The 16,918-nt window shown below is 42.9% G+C and overlaps 2 protein-coding genes across 3 annotated transcripts in view; one reads left to right on the top strand and one right to left on the bottom strand.

Moving 5' to 3' along the window:
* The first annotated feature begins 665 nt into the window (after positions 1–665).
* Positions 666–2,313, top strand: paxx (PAXX non-homologous end joining factor). The gene is made up of 7 exons (XM_044026685.1): positions 666–810; positions 1,180–1,240; positions 1,342–1,391; positions 1,572–1,750; positions 1,831–1,881; positions 2,026–2,119; positions 2,204–2,313. The coding sequence occupies exons 1-7, from the start codon at positions 710–712 to the stop codon at positions 2,250–2,252; spliced, it is 585 nt and encodes a 194-aa protein (XP_043882620.1). The 5' UTR covers positions 666–709; the 3' UTR covers positions 2,253–2,313.
* A 178-nt stretch (positions 2,314–2,491) lies between these two features.
* Positions 2,492–16,918, bottom strand: part of abca2 (ATP-binding cassette, sub-family A (ABC1), member 2) — a 64,353-nt gene continuing 49,926 nt past the window's right edge. For both annotated transcript variants that reach the window (XM_044025632.1, XM_044025633.1), the window contains 25 exons: positions 16,637–16,833; positions 16,190–16,310; positions 15,797–16,087; positions 15,214–15,435; positions 14,464–14,566; positions 13,720–14,045; positions 12,777–12,990; positions 12,501–12,606; positions 12,303–12,414; positions 12,140–12,200; positions 11,273–11,447; positions 11,079–11,194; positions 10,849–10,996; positions 10,368–10,491; positions 9,021–9,153; positions 8,579–8,699; positions 8,322–8,500; positions 7,804–7,945; positions 7,246–7,380; positions 6,768–6,871; positions 6,576–6,668; positions 5,877–5,979; positions 5,207–5,344; positions 4,918–5,127; positions 2,492–3,804 (listed from right to left, as the gene is read on the bottom strand). In XM_044025632.1, the coding sequence (XP_043881567.1) occupies positions 3,769–3,804; positions 4,918–5,127; positions 5,207–5,344; positions 5,877–5,979; positions 6,576–6,668; positions 6,768–6,871; positions 7,246–7,380; positions 7,804–7,945; positions 8,322–8,500; positions 8,579–8,699; positions 9,021–9,153; positions 10,368–10,491; positions 10,849–10,996; positions 11,079–11,194; positions 11,273–11,447; positions 12,140–12,200; positions 12,303–12,414; positions 12,501–12,606; positions 12,777–12,990; positions 13,720–14,045; positions 14,464–14,566; positions 15,214–15,435; positions 15,797–16,087; positions 16,190–16,310; positions 16,637–16,833 (3,710 nt within the window). In that variant the 3' untranslated portion in view covers positions 2,492–3,768. The remainder of the gene's footprint in view (positions 3,805–4,917; positions 5,128–5,206; positions 5,345–5,876; positions 5,980–6,575; positions 6,669–6,767; positions 6,872–7,245; positions 7,381–7,803; positions 7,946–8,321; positions 8,501–8,578; positions 8,700–9,020; positions 9,154–10,367; positions 10,492–10,848; positions 10,997–11,078; positions 11,195–11,272; positions 11,448–12,139; positions 12,201–12,302; positions 12,415–12,500; positions 12,607–12,776; positions 12,991–13,719; positions 14,046–14,463; positions 14,567–15,213; positions 15,436–15,796; positions 16,088–16,189; positions 16,311–16,636; positions 16,834–16,918) is intronic.

Genomic DNA, 16,918 nt, shown 5'->3' with positions numbered 1-16,918 from the left:
AATACTTCATACACAGAGCTGTGTCATTCACACATTCACATTGGTTTATTATACATATTAATAACAGATTGAAACGTACATTGGATTATTAAAAGACAATGTCTAGCATGAAAAAACATGTTTTAATCCCTGTATGTGACTCTGACTGAACACTAAGGTAACGTAGATGAACGACGTTAATGAAAACTCACCCCATCAGAAGATAGAAGGTGCTTTATTTCCATCGCTGGCGTCATGTCGTCATCTCAGAAGGTGTCCAGTTATTCTTAGGTCCTAAATAATCCATCCGCTTGTGTATAAACTCTGGAGAAAGTCAGCTATCTTCAATGCTAATGCATTAGCATAAAGCCCGCTAGCTTACATGCTAACGCGTTAGCATGAAGTCCGCTAGTCCGCTATTCACGTCAATGAAACAACCCTAATTCAAATACAAAGTATGGTTTTAAGACCCTTTTAAAAACTTCAACTCGTTGCTACTTTTGCCGTGGCTGGTCATATCAGGACACAATGACATGCAGTATTCAGCTAACTATATTCTAGTTATTTAGATTTGTGTGACTTACTTATATATACTTATACTTCTACGCCAGTCCACTAGAGGGCAGTGCTGTGTCATGTTTGTTCAAGTGCCACCGAGGAAGAAGGAGGCATTTATTTATCTGCTGGTGTTGCACTTCCTGGTTGTGACGCCGCTCCGAACTGAAGAGCTATGGACGTGAAGCAAACGTCGTACTGCACTGTCACAGATTTGAAGAGTCAGTCCAAGTTTCTTTGTTATACACACAGAAAAGGGGGGACATTCTCAATATGGTGAGTAAACGTTATTATTTAAAGATAATCTAATAATCTGCACTCCTGAAATGAGTGAAACCAGACCTCAATGAAAACAATAACAGCTACCCTTCACCAACACTGAATTAAACCAGTAAATACATGATTGTTGCGTGTAGTATTTATGCCGAATCAAAGAATACCTCCTTATCAGTAATACAACCATCAGTTGTGATGCCACCATTTAAGTATATGTGTATAAAGACTAGACAAAAGTAAAAATGGCGAATATTTGAATGCAGTTTGGATCACAGCTGCACTGAGTATGTACTAGGGTTTACTCACACACTGTTTACTTGTATACAGTAAATGTAAACAGTGTGTGACTGAATGTAACTGTGTGTGTAGTCTGACAGATGCAGCTGATGTTTGGAGCACAGAGTTCACAGACGATACCCTGAATCAGTTCGTAAGTTTCACCTTTGACGCCTTTTTATTCATTTATTTCATTTCTTTTCTTCCATGTGAATGTGCTGCTGACTCACTCTGCAAATACGTTTGTTTGTGTAGAGACAGAAGTTTGCCCTTCGATCTACAGAGGATTACATTCTAAAGCTCAGGTAAGAATACATTACAATCTACTTTGTGTTATTTTTACTTTTTAAATTGTACCAGACTAGAGACTAGTATAGAGACTGTATATATTTGTTTATTAAAAAGTTAGAATTGTGAATTATTTATGAGACTGTACTAGAATTTAGTGGCTCCAGTGTAGCTCATCCCCTCTGTGTGTCCCTCAGATCAGCCTGTGGGAGTGGGGATGTCTCTGTTGTGGTCCAGGATTGCAAGGCGGAGCTCCGGGTGAGGTCAGGTGACCAGAGTGTGGATCTGACCAGGCTGGAGCGTCCGCAGGCTGCAGAGGAAGTGAGGGAGCTGCTGTTCAGGATGGCGGACGACCTCACTCAGCTGAACACGACACGTAGCGTATTCTCTTATTCCACTTGTTTGACAAACACGTTGGGATTTGGTGATTTAAACGTGTTTTATGTTTCCTTGCAGTTAAAACCTCGACCAACAGTCCAGTGAAAAATCCCCAGAGGCGTCCCACAGGTACGCACATCTTTAAGGCTGTAGTCAATCCACTATTTAACTAAGAAAATTACATATATATATACATACACTGTATACTGTATGTATTTTTTTCAGAGAGAGAGAGAGACGTACTATGAGTAACAGGCACTTTTTCCATTTCAGAGTTTGAGCCCCGGCAGCAGCAGAGCTCGGCTCCTTCAGTGACCGTGAAGAAACGACCTCCAGGAGCTTCACTCATCAACCCCGGAACTAAAAAGTACAAAAAGAATCTTGTTAAAAAGCAGCCACATAACTCGTGGAAAATAAATCATCACCACAAACGTTGATCTGCTGTTTACAGGAAGGTGCAGGCGACAGGTGTGGCCTTTGATGATGCAGAGGAAGACTGAGCCTTCACGCTGCTTTTAATGTGTTTTTAGATATATATATATATATACATCATGCGAAATTAATGGATTTTTTTTTAATAGTGTTTTTAATATTATTCTGCCGTAACTTCTATGAAATTACACATTTTAACTCCTGTGGAAATGAAATAAAGAACGACGTTACTGTGTCTGTCACATGTAAAAAAAAAAACACCTTTTCTGATTGTTTTTGACAGAAATATGGGCAACACAGAGCAGAGTTCATAAACAACATGTTTAATCATACATGAGCTCCAAAGCTAAAGGTCATTTGTGTCCAAACAACACACAGAATACAGTCATACATCCATGTTAAGTATAGAAAAAAGATATTTATAACTCCAGTGGTTGCTGGTGACGGGAGTTACCTCTTCATTGTTTGAGTCCATAAACACATTGAAATTAGTTTTGCATTCGACTGATCTCTGATTCTTTTATTTCATTGGAAACTTAAATGATTTAATAGTCAACGCTCCAAAAGTCCCGCTGAGGTTTAGACGCACAGAGATCAGTGGTGTGGTCATAAATATGTATTAATGAAGTTCATTTTATTGTACAATCATTTAAATATTTAAGCATCCAATTTCCCTACAGTTTACATTCTCAGAGAAAAAAGAAAAGGAAAAACAAACTCACCAAAGCGTTGATGTGACAGAGTGACGTCAGAGAATCTCTAAGTGTGAGTCCAAACTGAAAAGTTCTGCAGAGAATAACACGCGTCTCTGAGTATCACAGTGATGTAGTGCAGTCACAATGCCGATTACCTTCAGAGGTGCGTAACTATTATAATACACGGTCTGCGTTACACAACATCGAGATATGTTCAAAGCACAAACAAAAGAAAGAGCATTCAGTAGAAAGAGACCGAAATGTACAGCGTCAAAACAAGGTGTTAGAAGAGAGAGGCACCATCCGGACACACACACACACACAGGTCCCCAGCTCACGCTCCCTCCCGGAAACCCTCTGATATCGCAAAATAAATCGCATGCCTCAGTCTTCAGCTGCGTCCATATCCAAAATAAATCGTTCTTCTTGCCACAGAAAAATAGACTATTACACAACACCACCGGGAATCAACGTCATCACAGGACGCTCTGGAGGCGCCGGGCAGACGCAGAGTGACCTGCAGTGTTTTCAATTTGAACATTTCACCATGGTCACATGTTCAGGGTGCGGTTTACCTGCTGTTCCCATCAGCCGTCGGGCGACACACACGTTAGGAAACAGTGAACATGGAAACGTTCCAGGGTCAGGTGTTAGAACCAAGTGTTGGCCGCCATTTCGTCTCTCCATGCACTTCCTGTGATCTGACCCGAGCTTCCTCGGCTGGGAGTTAAGAGTCGGGGGGGAAAATACTGAACTAGTGGTCCCATGTTCCATCGTGCAGAGAGTGTTGGTCCTCGCCGGGGTGAAGTGAGCAGCTGCGTTCTCTCCTCCCAGGACGTCGCCCTCTCTGCTCCTCCCCTCGTCTCCCTGCACCGTCAGTGGCTCGTTTTCAACAGAGAGTGTCTGTGTTGAAGGAGAGCTGCACCTGCCAAACACACACACACACACATGGTCACACGGTCACATGGTCCCTGCAGAATGTCATTCATGCAGTCGTTTGTGTCTTCAATGCCAGTGAACACGACTACTTCCTCCTGCACTCGCCTGTAGACGTGGACACGTCGATGTAACGTTGGTGCATTCCACTTGTAGTCGGAACTCGGACTTTCCTAAGTCATGGGTGACTTGGAGAAACCTCATCAACCCCGACGTGGGATTCCAAGATGGTCTGTCTTAAAACCCATTTTTACTCTTTGGCTTTCAACCCAGTATGAGACATTGTTTTTTATCTTTATCTTATAGTTTTATTGTAGGACCTTTTCATTTGTGTTTTTGTTAATACTTCCCGCAATATTTTATTGGTTTTACTGTTTGTTGTCTAGACCTATGATGTCATTTCTTACATTTTATTTATCTCTGTTGTACAGCACTTTGTTTCAGCTGTTGTTGTTTTTATAAATAAAGTTGGATTGGATTGGTTTGGATAAAACACAGAATGATGTCGTCCTGTTGGAGTCCTCGCTATTGTTCGTGGAAAATGTTTCAAATATAAAGTAAAGAAAAATCATGTGATTCATGCTTGAGAAAACCTGCTGGTATGATGATGTGGATCCAACACAGGACTCTTGATGTTTACTTCTGGATCAGCCCCGCCCAGTTTGCCCTGATCATCCCAACACATCACTTTAGTCTCACATGCAGGTTTACTTGTGGTTCTAAAAGAGCAGCATGGGAGGCGGAGCCTTCAGTTACCAGGCTCCTCCTCTCCTGTGGAACCAGCTCCCAGCCTCTCTCTGCATTTGAAGTTAGACTTAAAACCTTCCTTTTTGATAAAGCTTATCGTTGAAGTATGAATATGACTTCATTATATGTCATTAACCTTGTTCTATCTCTCTCTCTCTCTCTCTCTCCTCATCTTTTGAAAACCATATAATATTTTCCCCGACTTTTAAATGAAATGACGTTTAAATGTGTCGTTGTGGACGAAATATTAAACCACTTTCATTTATGGCTTTGATCGCCATAAAAAAGTGTTGACTTTGAGAGAAATAATGAAAATAAAGTATTGTTGTTGTTTACTTTTATGTGACTGACTCACCCTTTCTTCTTCGAAGCTGATTAGTCCTTCGTCATCGTCGCTCTCCAGCTCCTCCGGCGCTTCGCTGATCAGAGCATTGAGCTCCGTGTTTGCCGGTCGAGACTTCAGCAGGCTGAAGATGTGCTGCAGGGGCGACTGAGCGCCACCGGGGGGCAGCACCTCCTGCTGCTCCAAGTTGTCGCTCTGCTTCTTTGCGAAGTTGACGAATACCTGTGGGACAGAATTTGAGGATTCAGGATGAATCGGGAGGGACAATAAAACCAGGTTCTAAACGGGATCACGGACTCACGTTGTCCAGTGTGGTCTGACTGACTGAGTAGTCTTCGATACCCAGGACCTCCACCACCTGCTCCATCTTACTGAACACCTGAGCCAGAGAGAGCCACTCTGACTTCAGCTGGTACTGGATCTTGGTGTGGTGACGCTCCTGCAGACAAGACCACACACAGAAGATCTCACTCAGAAATATAATATAACGCACTTTCACTTCTATGTATGAAGCAAGAATCAGCTTCAAATGTTCCTAAAAATTAAATTTTTATATTAATATATTTATATTTTTATATAATCAGCGAAGCCATGTTCTTAATTCTATTAATTTAATGCAGAATCATAATCTTATTATATCTGTTTGATCAAAGTAATATAAAATAATCAAGTTAAACTTGAATCATTTTAATGCCTTTAATTAACATTAAATGCTCAGTTTATATATAATTTAAGTTCAGCTTATGAGGAGCAAGGCCACACAACTTCTGCTCCACCATTTTCTTTTGTATTCTTCATATTTATACTGTTTACACAGAGGTACATATATTATTGTATATGATCTTTCTTCTTTTACATATTATATCGCATGTATTTGACTGTAGGCTGTGAATCTCTGTTATTATTTTCTGTTCTTCTGTAGCGGTAACAAAGCGGATGAATCTCGCGGTGTTGACGGACAGTTGTTGTACCTTGAGCACGGCCTCAGGGAAGTTTCTGTTGAAGAATCGAACCACCTCCTTCACTGTGGAGCTGCTCTTGGTCCTCACTGTGATCATGTAACCGTCTCCAAACCTGGAACACCAGATGACAGCAGTGCAGACGCTGGTTTATACTCGTTACAGTGTAAATGTCAACAGTCTAAACAGAGTCTGATCAGTTGTATTCATTGTTTTTGAGGTCTTAAGGTCCTCTGACCAACTGCTGCCGCGACCGCCCCCAGACTCTGGACCTGCAGGCTCCTCTCTATATGAGAACCAGGACCTGGAGACTTTTAAATCCTCCCTTAAAAACCCACTTCTTCTCTCTGGTGTTTCATACATGAGCTCATGCAAATGTTATGTTTCATTGTTTTTATTCTCATCTTTTTCTGTGTCTGCGTGTTTTTCTATGTAAGCTGTGCCTGTGCTGTAGACTTGAACACGGTCAGGGATACTTTGTGTCACGTTATTAACGTTATTAACTTAAATACTGTCAATATTCTTGGTAGAAGCAAAATAATAACAGCTTTAAACTAAATTACAGTTACACTATACTGTGAGAAAACAATATCATCTTGAGTTTGTTGCACATTCTTGCAAATATTAATATCATTTTACTAACTTTTGAGGGGGACAGAGTTTAAAAGATCACAAATGAAATCTACAAATGATTGTTTTCTTCCTCCTCACCTGTTCTTCAGGTGTTGGATGCTGCCCAGGCATTTGAACCTGCCATTCACCATGATGCCCAGTCTGGTGCACAGAGCCTCACACTCCTCCATGCTGCAGAGAGAACACGGTCAACAACAACAACAACAACAACAACAACACATACTGTGTATGAACAGTGTATAATGAACACACTGTGGACTGTGGTCTCACCTGTGTGATGTCAGCACCACTGAGCGGCCGGTCTTGATGATGTCCAGGATTAAATTCCAGAGGAACCTGCGAGCTTTGGGGTCCATCCCGGTGGTCGGCTCGTCCTGGAAACACCAGGAAACATCGGTAAGAATAAAGTTGCACGTGAGAATAATCTGAGAATAATCTGTCACTAAATCTAAATCTACTTCTTTCAACCAGAGGCGGCCCCAGGGTTGAATTTAAAGGCCCTGATATACGTCCATACACGCAGACCCAACACGGACTGTGCACATGAACTAGGTGTCAGCTCTGTGTCACTGTCCATGGTGCTGAAGTAGACCTTGACCTCAGTTTGTGTGTCTTTCTCAGATCAGCGGGGTTCATGTAATGTAATGTAGGTAATGCTGCTGAAACAGCACCACACAAAAAGAATCAAGCTTTACATGGAGGAGGGAAGGGTCGGAGGGTGGGCGGGGCCTCCCCTCAAACCTCTTACCAGGAAGATGAGTGAAGGATATCCAATCAGGGCAATGGCCGTGGAGAGCTTGCGTTTGTTTCCTCCACTGTACGTGCCGGCGGGCTTGTCTGCGTACTTGGACAACTCCAACTTCTCCAGTGCCCACTGCACCACCTACAGGGCAAAAAGGGTAACACGTGCAGCACAGTTCATGTTAAAACATGTTAAAGACTACTGGAGTCTCATTCTAATACATCCAGGTTTAAATCCACTCCTGCTCTCACCAGGCATCAGTGATGACATGAGTGAATGCTCTCATTTCTTCTTTGTATGCACCATTTGCTAAAAATACATTCATCTTCTGGCCATTAGCACTGATGTTTATAGAGATCCTTACTTTTAACAACTTGGTGCTCACTTTGATTTATTTCATCTAAATAATTGATTTTAAAGAGCAACTGAAGTAAAATGTGAAACGCATTATTACTGACAGCTGTTGTGTTTTCTCTCCCCTGAATCATTTTGGTTTCCCGCACATCTGTGACGTGTGTGTATGTGTGTGTGTGTGTGTGTGTGTGTGTGTGGGGGGCAGCCTACCCTCTCCTGGTCTTTCCAGGGAATGCCACGGAGGCGAGTGTAGAGCTCCAGGTGTTCCCTGGCGGTCAGGTCGTCAAAAAGGGCGTCAAACTGTGGACAGTAGCCAATACTCTGCTGCACGTGTAACAGGTCCCTCAGGATACTGCACGCACGCACACACGCGCACACACACACACACACACACAAACCAGGTGTTGAGATCTTTGTTGTCACTTTAATACAATTACATTTCTATAAGAACCACTATCTGAGAATATGCAGGGGGCGGGTTATCATTAGTCTGTTCATGTAGGGATGGAAATCGGTATCGGTCAATATTGGTATCAGTCCGATACTGGACAAAATCACTGGATCGGAATCCGATACCGTCCGATACGTGCTTTAGTGCCTGCTCTGCGTCGTCACAGGAATCAAATCAATAACTGCAAATCAGTTAAAAAGACTGAAAACAATCCAAGACAATGTCTAAAACCTTGTGACTAAATATTCCCGACACAACTAAAATCCCACAAACTGACCTGCTGCCGTTAATGAAAGCCTCCCCCCCCGTGGTGCACTCATCTCCTGTCAGCATCTTGAACGTGGTGGTCTTCCCGGCTCCGTTCACCCCCAGCAGTCCAAAACACTCTCCGGGCTGGACGCCCAGACAGAGCCGGTCCACCGCCAGGATACGACCCATCTTCCTGGATTTATACACCTGAGGGACAAACGGGAGCGTCACTTTGTTGTCAGTTCACTTTGATTGTAAATAAAAGCCCCTTTGACTGTTTTGCACCTTTGTCAGGTTCTCAATCTTCAGCATGTCGTTGTCGGCGTCTCCTCGCAGCACTCTCCTCCTCTCACAGGCCACGTCTACGTCGTCGTCGTCGATCGGCTGGCAGCTGACCGGCACTCTCCTGGACGGTCAACACAAACAGCATTTCCACAACTCAAAAAGCACTAAAACCCTAAAATCTCTGATTGAAACCTTTATGTAACAGATGTGCGTACAAAGGAAAAGATTTCCAGTGACAAACAGAAAAAACATTCCACTTGCAAAACTGTAACAGATTATTTATTATCTTCTTCCGAGATTTATTTTTGCGTGTATTGCAAATAAATGACATTACAACTTGCAGTTACAGACAGACACCTAGAATCTTACGACACAAACTAAATTAGACGTGTGTAAAATGGCCGCAGTAGAGAGGACGGCCACTGACACACACAACACTCACGAGGGTTTCCTGAGGAAGTTGTACTGGCAAAGGATGGTGATGAGGAAGCCAACGAAGCCCTCTATTGTCATGGCAACGAGACTTCGAGTCACAATGTCCCACTCGAACGGTGACTTCATCTTGTCAAACTGGCCTGGAAGCACAAAGTGACACGAGTTAGAAAAATGAAGAAATAAACTTACAGCTAACGATACAACAAACCGTAACCCTTCATCCATTTACAGCAGAGGTGTCAAACTGTGGCCCCCCATTCGATGAAATTCATTAGAACAAACAACTCTAAGTCCTGCACATTTTAGGGTGAGTTTATGTTCTCCAGTCAGATCGACGTCGGGACGCAGAGTTACACGATTGTCTTGCAAAATAAAATCATCACAGAATTGTGATATTTTACCATGAGTTACCGTGTGACTAATAAAAGACTTGTTTTATTATTCTCTATGACAGAGAAACTTGTTATTAATATTATTTTAGAATTAGTAATTCTGGCACACACACCAATTAGTGATAGTGAAGTGGGTGCCTTGCTCAGGGGCACTCCAGCCCTTGGCCTGTCCTAGGATTGAACCAGTGACCTTTCAGTTAGGTGACCAGTTCCTTTCCTCTTGGCCATGCGCTGCACACACAGCACAGGATGTTACCAGCAGCCTGTTTTTATGTTCTATGTGTCATTGTTCTATGTGTCATTGTTCTACGTGTCATTGTTCTGTGTCATTGCTCTATGTGTCATTGTTCTACGTCTCCTCATTGTTCTATGTCTCCTCATTGTTCTATGTGTCATTGTTCTATGTCATTGTTCATTGTTCTATGTGTCATTGTTCTCACGTGTCATTGTTCTGTGTCATTGTTCTATGTGTCATTGTTCTCGTCTCCTCATTGTTCTATGTCTCCTCATTGTTCTATGTGTTCTATGTGTCATTGTTCTGTGTCATTGTTCTATGTGTCATTGTTCTGTGTCATTGCTCTATGTGTCATTGTTCTCGTCTCCTCATTGTTCTATGTGTCATTGTTCTATGTGTCATTGTTCTCGTGTCATTGTTCTATGTGTCATTGTTCTATGTCTCCTCATTGTTCTATGTGTCATGTCATTGTTCTGTGTCATTGCTCTATGTGTCATTGTTCTCGTCTCCTCATTGTTCTATGTGTCATTGTTCTATGTGTCATTGTTCTATGTGTCATTGTTCTATGTGTCATTGTTCTATGTGTCATTGTTCTATGTCTCCTCATTGTTCTATGTGTCATTGTTCTGTGTCATTGTTCTACGTGTCAAAAAACATACAGGGAGTGTGTGTGTGTGTGTGTGTGTGTGTGGTAAAGTACGGGACGTCGTCAGTGACGAGTACTCACCTATCTTAGCGTAGTACTCGTTGATGTACTCGTTGTAGGCCATCTCCATCAGACCATGACCCAGGTTGTAGTTGGGGAAGATGAGGAAACAGGATTTCATGTAGCTGTTGACTCTCTTCAGATCCTGCAGGAGGAAATAGATTATTGAGCAGAGGTTCATATCAAATATCAAATATAAATATGATATATATATCAAATATTAAATATAAATATTATATATATATATATCAAATATCAAATATAAATATGATATAAATATATATATATAAATCAAATATCAAATATAAATATAAATATAAATATGATATATATATATATCAAATATCAAATATAAATATGATATAAATATATATATATAAATCAAATATCAAATATAAATATAAATATAAATATGATATAAATATATATATATATAAATCAAATATCACATATAACACAGATGCATACATGTCTACCACACGTGGTCATGTGTCAAACTGACCTTATCGTGTTCAAACAGCTGCAGGAGGAAGGTGGCGACCGTTGCCGTGATGCCTATGAAGAGGTTGATGACGATGAGGAACACGTACGCTGTGCTGGGAACCTCGAACCAGAAGGATGCTGGGTACATGATGGGAGTGATGGACCACCTGGAGGACGGGAGTCATGACCATACATTTCAATATGACACTGTGTATCAACAAGAGAAGAAGAACAAAGTGTTTGTCTTACCCGTAAAGAAGAAACAAGGAGAGCACGGCGGGGAAGTTCGTGGGCGAGGTGTAGGCGGGCAGGTCGAACACAAACAGGATAATGACGCAGCACGTGGCAGGAACCAGGTAATTCAGCTGAGGAGAACAACGTGTTCAGACACACACACAGACGGCATTTCCTGCCTGTCGCACCCCATCTACAACCCGGCTCACCATGTCCCATATGTAGTTAGCCAGCCAGTAGATGACCGGGTCACAGCCGCTCACAAACTGCAGGTGTTTGGCTTTGGTGGATTTCTCTGCCACCAAGAAAACCACAAAGCTGGCTGGAACAAAGGACATGGCAACGATGATGAAGATGGCGATCACCACGTCTGTTCCCTGCAGCCTGGAGAGAGAGAGGAGAGGAGGGGGGGAGAGAGAGGAGGGAACAGCTATACACCATTCAGACTTTCTGTAACATTCATAAACCATGTATAAAAAGTAAAAATAGTCTTCCTGTGGCAAAATGAACCTTGACTTGCAATTCAAACTGTACATTTAAAGGTGTCACCTGTAACCAGGCAAGTTATCAGCTATCAACCGCACAGGTGTCCACTCATGTCGTCCTTTATCGTCTTTGTCCCTCTAAATGGGAACATAATTCTCAAAATGTGCATCGAAATCGAGATTGTATTTTAAAAAGAAAACTGAAACTAGTGTTTACTGAGTCGATTAATCTCATTTTCCTAAAGAGTTTGTCTCACAAACAGTGGTAGCACCCCCTGGTGGCTATGACCACTTCCACCGTTCATATACTGTCTGTGGTGACATCACCTCCATTATAATTCACAACCACAGACTAGAAACAGAATCCGACGCCCGTCACTTCATTCATGTGATTTCTGTCATGCGTTAAAGATAAAGCCTCTAAATAACATCTCTCTCCATCTTATATATATATATATATATATATATATAAATATCTAATGTTTACTGTAGTGAATGCTGAAAATACAGTTCTTACCTTTCATTTAAAATAACTTTGACGTGTGTTAAAATGTTACGATGTCACGTTACATTCACGACGCCGGTACTCACAAGTAGTCCAGAGACAAACTGGCGCTCGTCCGATTCATTGGGTGGTTTGTCAGCGTGATACCTGCACAGCACATGTGCACAGTCGTAAACATTCACACTCTTAACCTTTATAATAATAAATATATATATTATTATTATATATAGACATGTTCTCTGTGGTTACCGTAGGCCGCAGGGTTTCCCTTGGACGCCGGCAGGTTGGAGCGCAGGATGGCGTTGTTGAGGACGTTGAGATACGTGGGCATGCTGTGGTAACCTTTGTTGTTGTACAGAACCTGAACGCCAGATGTTGCTCTGTCAGAAGCTGTCTGTGTGTGCGTCTGTGTGTGTGTGTGTGTGTGCGTGAGTTCAGAGGTCGTACCTGAGCTGATCTGCGGACGGCTATCTTGCGAACCATTGGTGGTATATTTCTCCCAAACGACGCTGGGATGGACTTCTGGATGTTTCCCACCGTGAGACCACCGTATCTGTCGAGAGCAGAGTCGGTGATGAAGGTAAGACTTTGGGTAAGAAAGCGTTTATGTGGCGTATGTTCACATGAAACACTTGAGACACTTTTCTTGCTCGTTGTCGTCTCGTCTCCTGCTTCAGTCGTTCTTGATGCGGCGCGTGAAAGCTAAAACACCCTCTCCGTTACCTGTGCAGCCGCAGTCTGTCGGACGTGAACAGCAGATACTCGGAGACGTTGCGGCCCGTGACGTCCACCAGGATGTCGCCCGTCACCACCTTCATGAGCGGGGGCCGCCCCCCGACCCCGCTGGGGCAGGAGAAGCCCGTGCCCTGCATGGAGCAGGTGCAGCGCACCGGCTCGTGGATGGAGAGGGGGAGGGTGGGAGGAGAGGTCACAGGCTCTGAGAAAACATACAGAGTTATTAAAGGTTACTCACGTTTAAAGCCGGGGAATAAATCCATGGTGTCTACAATCGTCGTATTGTAATATCAAGTATGTGTCATATTATAAATGTGTGTATTTCACACATTTACATTAATAACACTTGTTAAATTTAAGCCTATTTCTTTGTGTTACAGCAGAATTTGACCATATTTATAGTCAATTTTATTGTTTGTACCGCGCGTAAATAATATCCTTAATTTAACATTAAAAACGGTAATAACTGTATTTTAAGATCATGTAACGTCATAAGTTACTTGCAGTGTATAAGTGTTTATTTTTACAGTGTATTCTGATATATCGTATATATTGGGATATAGCATAAAAATATATAGCTTTATAGCTTTAAGCTTGACAGAAATATTGATTTTTGATTTATATTGACGTCATTTAGGGTGAATGTTTGTAATTCCATGGTTTTTTCATGGTTTCACAGAATGATTTACTGATTTAGTCAATTTTATTTTATCTGTTACATTTCACTGTTTCGATCATTAGTATTTCAGTCTGCAGTGTTTTCCCTCGATTCCTCACTTCCTTTCCTAACTCCCTCATGTCGGCTCAGATGGTTACTGGTTGTTTTTATCCTGTGAAGCACTTTGTATGAAAAGTGCTGTATGAATAAAGTTTGATTGAAATAAATGTTACAGTTGTCTTTTCATCGGAGTTCAACATGAGACGGACTCACCGTGGACGGTGGTTGGAGGTGCGACGGTGAAGTTCCACGGCCCGTCCTCGAAGCGAGGGTCTGGGTCGTCCGAGGGCGCCGGTGAAGGAGGCGGGGGCACAAAGTTGGACAGCGGGACGCCCTGCGTGAAGGAGTCCAGACACATGGAGTCAAAGTAGCGTGCGGCCAGGGTCTTGGAGTTGTTGGCGCTGGGGTTGAGGGTCTGGGCCAGTTGGTCCAGGGTGCTGTTGAAGGGGGTTTTGAGGACGCAGGTCGCTCCCACACCCGACGGCAGACGCAGGGTGTTGATGATCGTCTGTGGATTGGCGTCTGGGGACAACTTGGACCTGAGCACAGAGACGAGCTCCTTCAGTCCACACTTACTCAGAGCGCTGAAAGGTTTCCGTTCGGATCCACTGGATCCAGAATACTTAGACGTAACGGACACATTCACCCACATCTGTTACGATGAGATGTTATTTCTACAGTTGTTTATAATATACGGAAAATATGACTCTGTTTTTGTGACACTCAAGAATCCGTGCTTAGAGTCTTACCTACATTTAATGGCAACGTACTTGAGCGATCACCTGACCATGACAAAAACATTCAGATTGATCGCTGCAGACAGGAAGTTGCTACCAGTGAGTGGCTGATAGAGGACTTGTTCTATGAGCTCGTCTTAAAACCTCTGTGATGCAAACAATGATCCAAAGTTAATACATCACCCAGATCCTGGATCCAGGGAGACAAGTGTCATGTCACCTGTACTGTGGTCTGTCTTCATTGGCGTAGGGAATGAAGTTGCCCCTGGGCTGGGTGTAGTTATGATACTGAGATGGAGACAAGATCAGCGGGGGCAAATCTCCTGTAAGACAAAGCAAACATTCAGACCTGGATAACAACACTGACGCAGCTTACACTGTGTTTACTTTACATGTCTTATTGTACAGAGGGTTGTGTATGTCTTATTTTGTTAAAGTTCTTGGTTTCCTGTGTTCCTTGCTTTGCTATTAAGAATAAGAATAAGAACAGGGAGTATTTTCATCAACGATTAATCTGCAGATTATTTTCTCGATTTATCGAGTGCTTGTTCTTAAATGTCTTGTTTTGGCCACAAACCAAAATTCAGTTTTAATTCATTCACACAGACAAAATAATGATGTCAATACGGCCGAGGATTTCAGAGATGAAGAGGTTCCTTTAGAGAAGAAGAGTATTTTAATAAGTCACATGATTTAGAACCTCTGAATAACTCTTCTACTACTGTGCCGACAGCATTGATGCTCTATCACTGTAAGCACAGTTTGAAGCATGACTCAGTCGTTGCTCTACATCTCTGCGATTGCATCCGTCTCCCTGAGAGCGCAGGTCTCGCTGCTTTTAATTACAGCAACAACGACTGTAATTAGAGTTTGATTCATAGTGAAAGTGATTCATCACAGTCTACATCAGCACTGCAGCTGTGACCCAGTGCTTTAATGCGTGGGTGACTTCCTGTTCCACTCCTCTCACCGATCTCAGGCACAGATAGTGCGACAGTCATGGCCACGCAGACGAAGAAGGCAGGCAGGAGGATCTGAGAGAAGAGGCCCTTGGTGTTCCTCTTGGCACAGTGGAACCGCTTCACTATGAGGCCGTGAAACTGACTCAGCTTCAACCACCAACCGTCCAGTTTGAAGCTGCCCTGCCCCTCCAGGACCTCCGGCTCCGGGGACGAGGGGTTCTCTGCGTCTCCTGGACACGAAGGAAACAAGAGGCTGAAAATACTGCTGTGTGTGTGTGTGTGTGTGTGTGTGTGTGGACGCTCACAGTGAAGAGTGCCGTTTTTCTTATTCTGATTTTCATACGACGAATGTTTCTAGTTTTGTATAAAAGTGAATTTCAAAGGATAAAAAAACTTGATAAGTGGAAGTTTTTATATTATTTTACACTCAGTGAAACTGAATGCACAATATGCATGAAATGCAAATATTAATAATAATAATAATAATAATAATAATGACAATAACAATAATCATCATCATCATAATAATAAACATTATAATATAATAAACGAGCAGATTCCGTGTGACCTGCAGTGTGAACATGGACTGACCCCTGAGGCTGGCAGAGTCACACTCCTGACCGTTGTCAAAGAGGGGACAGTAGTCCCCGTAGAAGTCCGCGTAGAGTCCCCCTTCGTCCCCCCGCACTGACCCAACAGACGAGGAGGATTTCAGCGAGGTCTGACTCTGGGTCAGCTGAGAACACTTCACGAGATTACTCAGCTCCACCTCTGGCTTCTGGCTCTCCACTGACGGTCCGGTCTCACCCTGTGTCACCCCGAGTCCTCCTGAACCCACTGAGGACTTCCCAGCTGAGCTGCTCCCCGGGGAACCCTTCATGTCTGCACAGAGACGGAGGAGGAACCAGGTTTTTATCTCAGACTGGAGTCAAAGAAAGACCGAAAAGACTTTTATGAATGAACGATGAAGAGGAGAGGTCTCACCAGCGTCGCTGTTTTCCAGAGACTGGTCCTCCTCAGACACTTTGAGGAAGACTTCTTCTAAGGTGGTGTCCATCACCCCAAAACTGGTGAGTGCCAGAGTGTCCAAGCTCTGCTCTAAAGCCTGAGAGAGACGTCATAGAAATCACAGCTAATATAAAAACGCTCTCATTTACATTACCAGAGATTTTATTTCATCAAATGTCAGTGGTAGAAAAAAATGACAAGAAATAAGCAAAGGAAAAATAATGTCCTAATCTAATGTTTGTCGTGTATGTTTAATTTAATTTAATTTAATTTAATTTAATTTAATTTATTATTAATAATAAAAATAATAATAATAATAATAATAATAATAATAACTACAGGCCGAGTCTCACAGACTCCTCCTGTTCCGACACCACAGACAGGCACTCATTGAAAAACAAAACAGTGTTTGTGCCTCTGTACCTGAAAGAGCCTCTCGAAGCAGCCCTTCTTCACGGCCTCTGACGGCAGCACGTAGGACAGCTCCGTGTTGGAGTCCGACACCAGCAGACAGGACGCTACAAACTGGCGGATGAACTGCGTGACCCGCGCCTCGGAGCAGGGAGACAGCGAGGAGGACGGAGACAGACACGAAGACGGCTGAAGCTGGCTGCCCTGACCTGAGGACACACACACACACACACACACAGTGTGGGGGACAAGACAACACAGGGTGAGACAGCCTGTCTGTCTGTCTGTCTGAAG

Source organism: Solea senegalensis, linkage group LG5 (assembly GCF_019176455.1).
Source record: "Solea senegalensis isolate Sse05_10M linkage group LG5, IFAPA_SoseM_1, whole genome shotgun sequence".
NCBI lineage: Eukaryota > Metazoa > Chordata > Actinopteri > Pleuronectiformes > Soleidae > Solea > Solea senegalensis.
This window is presented reverse-complemented; position numbering and strand designations above follow the sequence as displayed.